The sequence below is a fragment of the Sinocyclocheilus grahami genome, unplaced genomic scaffold, assembly GCF_001515645.1.
Source record: "Sinocyclocheilus grahami isolate Dianchi unplaced genomic scaffold, SAMN03320097.WGS_v1.1 scaffold3398.1, whole genome shotgun sequence".
Classification (NCBI taxonomy): domain Eukaryota; kingdom Metazoa; phylum Chordata; class Actinopteri; order Cypriniformes; family Cyprinidae; genus Sinocyclocheilus; species Sinocyclocheilus grahami.
The window spans coordinates 4,984-8,679 of NW_015508527.1; the positions used below are offsets into that span (position 1 = coordinate 4,984).

Consider the following 3,696-nt stretch of genomic DNA (forward strand, 5'->3'; position numbering starts at 1 on the left):
TAACCCTCGTTCCCTGAAGGAGGGAACGGAGACGTCACGTCCCGTTGCCACAGCTCCTGTACCACCGCTGAGCGGCCGGGTCACCGGCTCGGCTCCTCAGCGAAAACCTGAATATGCACTGCCCCTGCTGCCTACTTATACTCACACTGTGATCAGCAGCAGCTGGATGCAATAATCGCATGCCAATGTGCATTGGCTCGTTTAGTTTACACTCGAAGTAGATTGGTCCCTCTAAGCGAGATCCCAATTTCGTCTGTCCTCCGACGTGACGTCCCCGTTCCCTCCTTCAGGGAACGAGGGTTACATACGTAACCGAGACGATTTCTTATACTGTGGCCCCCTCAATAGGACAGCATTAGTATAACAGCTAAATCTATCAGATTTTTGATAGCAATTTACACAAGAACCATAAATCTGATCAGTTAGAAAAGATATAGCACACTAAGTGAGAACAGTATGAAGGTCTTCTGCCTGTTGTCTTCTGCAAGGAGACCTTGTTGTTATTGTTAAAATCACATGATCGGGGACTAGTTATATGAATATGTTTAATGCATTTTAGTTTTGCCATCTTTGGATGAACTGTATTACTGATCATTATGAAATCAAATCTTTAGCATTTGTTCAGAGGGAGTTTATTTATTTATGCTGAGTACTTTATATGCTATCATGACTAAAACATCAGCCAAGAGGGATGAGGACTACCAGCTGGACATGACATTATTATGCTTTATATATTTATCATCATTAGATGCCATTGTAGTCAGAGTGAAACAAACTAAAATTATTGAATATATAAATGAATTTAAATATTGTTATATTAAAGGATATATTTAAAAAAAACTATAATAATGAACACTGGTACCAGATCATATTTATAGATACCAGTCATTGTGTATTTATCATATTTTATTTTACAAGCTGATTTTAAACAAGTTTACATCAAACTATACAACTTACCGAGGATAAAGACACATGACTATCAGAGAGATGATCTTACCACAGTTTCTCCAGTTTACAGTGAGGATCCTCCAGTACAGCAGACAGCAGTGTGACTCCAGAGTCTCCTAGTTTATTCAGAGACAGACTCAGATCTCTCAGGTGTAAGGGGTTTGATCTCAGAGCTGAAGCCAGAGCAGCACAACCTTCATCTGTGACGCCACAATCACTCAACCTGTAGAGAACAATAACACACTCTTCACTCTCTCAGATCAGATCAGATCAGATCAGATCAACAGGTACAAATCACAATCCTAAACAGACTAGTAAATATGTCTACATTTCCATTAGAATTTTATCACAGTTGTGAAAACAATAAAGAAATTCAAAAAACTTTCAACACCTCTACTTCAGAAATCTCTATTTATATTAGAAGTTTAATAATAACAGAGGCACAGAGGAAAGATGATCTTCATTAGTCATGTTTGTTAATCACTGTATGATAAACTGATAATGTGGTAGAGGATGAAACAAAATCGCCTTTAATAATAGTAGTAGCAATAATAATAATAATAATGATAAAAACGTGCTGATTTTGATTTCAGAACAAGTACAAAAATAAGTAAAAAGAGCAGCCAGGAAAGGAGTATTAATCCTAAAATCCTATAAAATGAAGTGCCAGAAGCAACTAAACCTCCAGTAAACAGCTGCTGGGTCAAAAGCAGGAGAAACAGGTCAGATTTTATATTATAATTAGGTAATAATTGTGTAAATGTAATTAATTACGTAATGTGCCAATTAATTAATCGCAAATTAATCACACATCAAATGTTGGCTGAGAAATTACCTCAAAAGATCGTTTAAAGTCATTATTGTGTCAAATAAGACCCCTACAAACAGTGAATGCTCGATCATTTAGCTCACTGCAGTTTTAAAGCCCTCATTATCTGTTTGGTTTTTATCGGGTTTTATCATTAAATTAAATTGTATGATGTAATATTGTCACATGCCTTATTCATACTTCATCTTCAGTTATCAGAATATTTTTTTATGCTGAGATATAGTAAGTCCACTTAACATTTTAAAAGCTGATTTTCTAAAATATACATAAAGGGTTTAGGTCTAACAGAAGACAATAACGTGTGACTATGAGAGAGATGATCTTACCTCAGTTTCTCCAGTTTACATCGAGGATCCTCCAGTACAACAGAGAGAAGCTTCACTCCTGAATCTCTGATTGCTTTATTAAACAGATTCAGTTGTCTCAGCTGTGAGGGGTTTGATCTCAGAACTGAAGTCAGAACAACACAATCTTCATCTGTGACGCCACAATCTCTCAAACTGTAGAGAGATCAAAACACTTATGAAACTAAAACTTAAATAAACAAGGTGAAAAAAGACAAGTGGGACATGATATGGACTCACGATAGACAGAGCAAACATTCATTTTATTAATAATAAAAAAGGTAATAATCAAATTTGCAAAAAAGATCTTTACCATGGATCAAATCCACATCATTTATGTACTAACTCATTTATAACATTACAATTGTTGGTTTCAAACTAATCCACTTTAAGACATTGACTGGCAGGTGCTTTAGAGTCTAGCTTGTCTCTAAACAACTGCTAAATACTAGAAATGAATTAATTTCAGAAATTTAAAATAATAATAATCAGGGAAGATTTATAATGTTGTCATTAAAGTATGTGTTTCAAGTATGTTTTCATATTATTATGAGATTTTGCTTTTCTTTTCTTTAACAGTGAAGTGATTGTTCTCAGTGATACTTACTGAACTTTAATCACAGGCAGCAGATACTGAAGAACATTCAGTTTTTCAGCTTTATTGTTTTCTCCAACAAATGTATTAATATCAAATTTGTCCAGCTTTTCCTCTGATGTCAGCAACACAAAAGCTACAGCTGACCACTGAGATGAAGAGAGTTTGGCTTCCTTTATTCTTCCAGATTTCAGATACTGTTGTATTTCCTCCACTAGTGAACGATCACCCAGTTCATTCAGACAGTGGAACAGATTGATGGATTTATCTGGAGAGTCAATGGTCCTGATCTTCTTCTTGATGTACTCAGCTGTTTCCTCAGTGCTTTCAGATCTGCTTCTTGTCTGTTTCATTAGTGCTTGTAGGAGAATCTGATGAGACTCCACTGACAAACCCAGAAGGAACCGCAGGAAAAGATCCAGATGTCCATTTTTACTCTGTAGAGCCTCATCCACAGCTCTCTGATGCAGCTCAGATAATAAAATAAGCTGAAACCGGTCCTTCACTTTAGACCACAAACTCTGTTTGGTGTCTGGCTCAAACACATTTCTGTTGTGGTTTGTACAGGAGAGGTGCACATATAGAGCTGCTAGATGCTCCTGAATGCTCAGATGAACAAAGCAGAAGACTTTCCCCTGATACAAGCCAAACTCCTCTCTGAAGATCTGAGTGCACAATCCTGAGTACACTGATGCTTCTGTCACATCAATGCCACACTCTCTCAGGTCTTCCTCATAGAAGATCAGGTTACCTTTCACAAGCTGCTGAAAAGCCACTTTCCCCAGTTTGAGGATCATGTCTTCATCTGTCACCTTCTTCTCATAGTCCTTCTCATGTTTGATGTTGGTCTGAAGGATCAGGAAGTGTGTGTACATTTGAGTGAGAGTCTTGGGAATCTCTCCACTCTCTGCTAGACTCAACATCTTCTCTAGAACAGCGGCTGAGATCCAGCAGAACACTGGGATGTGGCACATGATGTA

The 3,696-nt window shown here is 37.2% G+C and overlaps 1 protein-coding gene across 1 annotated transcript in view; it reads right to left on the bottom strand.

Annotated features, from left to right (window-relative positions):
* Window positions 1-993: 993 nt before the first annotated feature.
* The window catches only part of LOC107576251 (protein NLRC3-like), an 8,211-nt gene continuing 5,508 nt past the window's right edge, over window positions 994-3,696 (bottom strand). The window contains exons 5-7 of the mRNA XM_016262468.1: window positions 2,729-3,674; window positions 2,104-2,277; window positions 994-1,171 (exon numbers count right to left, since the gene is read on the bottom strand). Coding sequence (XP_016117954.1) covers window positions 994-1,171; window positions 2,104-2,277; window positions 2,729-3,674 — 1,298 coding nt within the window. The remainder of the gene's footprint in view (window positions 1,172-2,103; window positions 2,278-2,728; window positions 3,675-3,696) is intronic.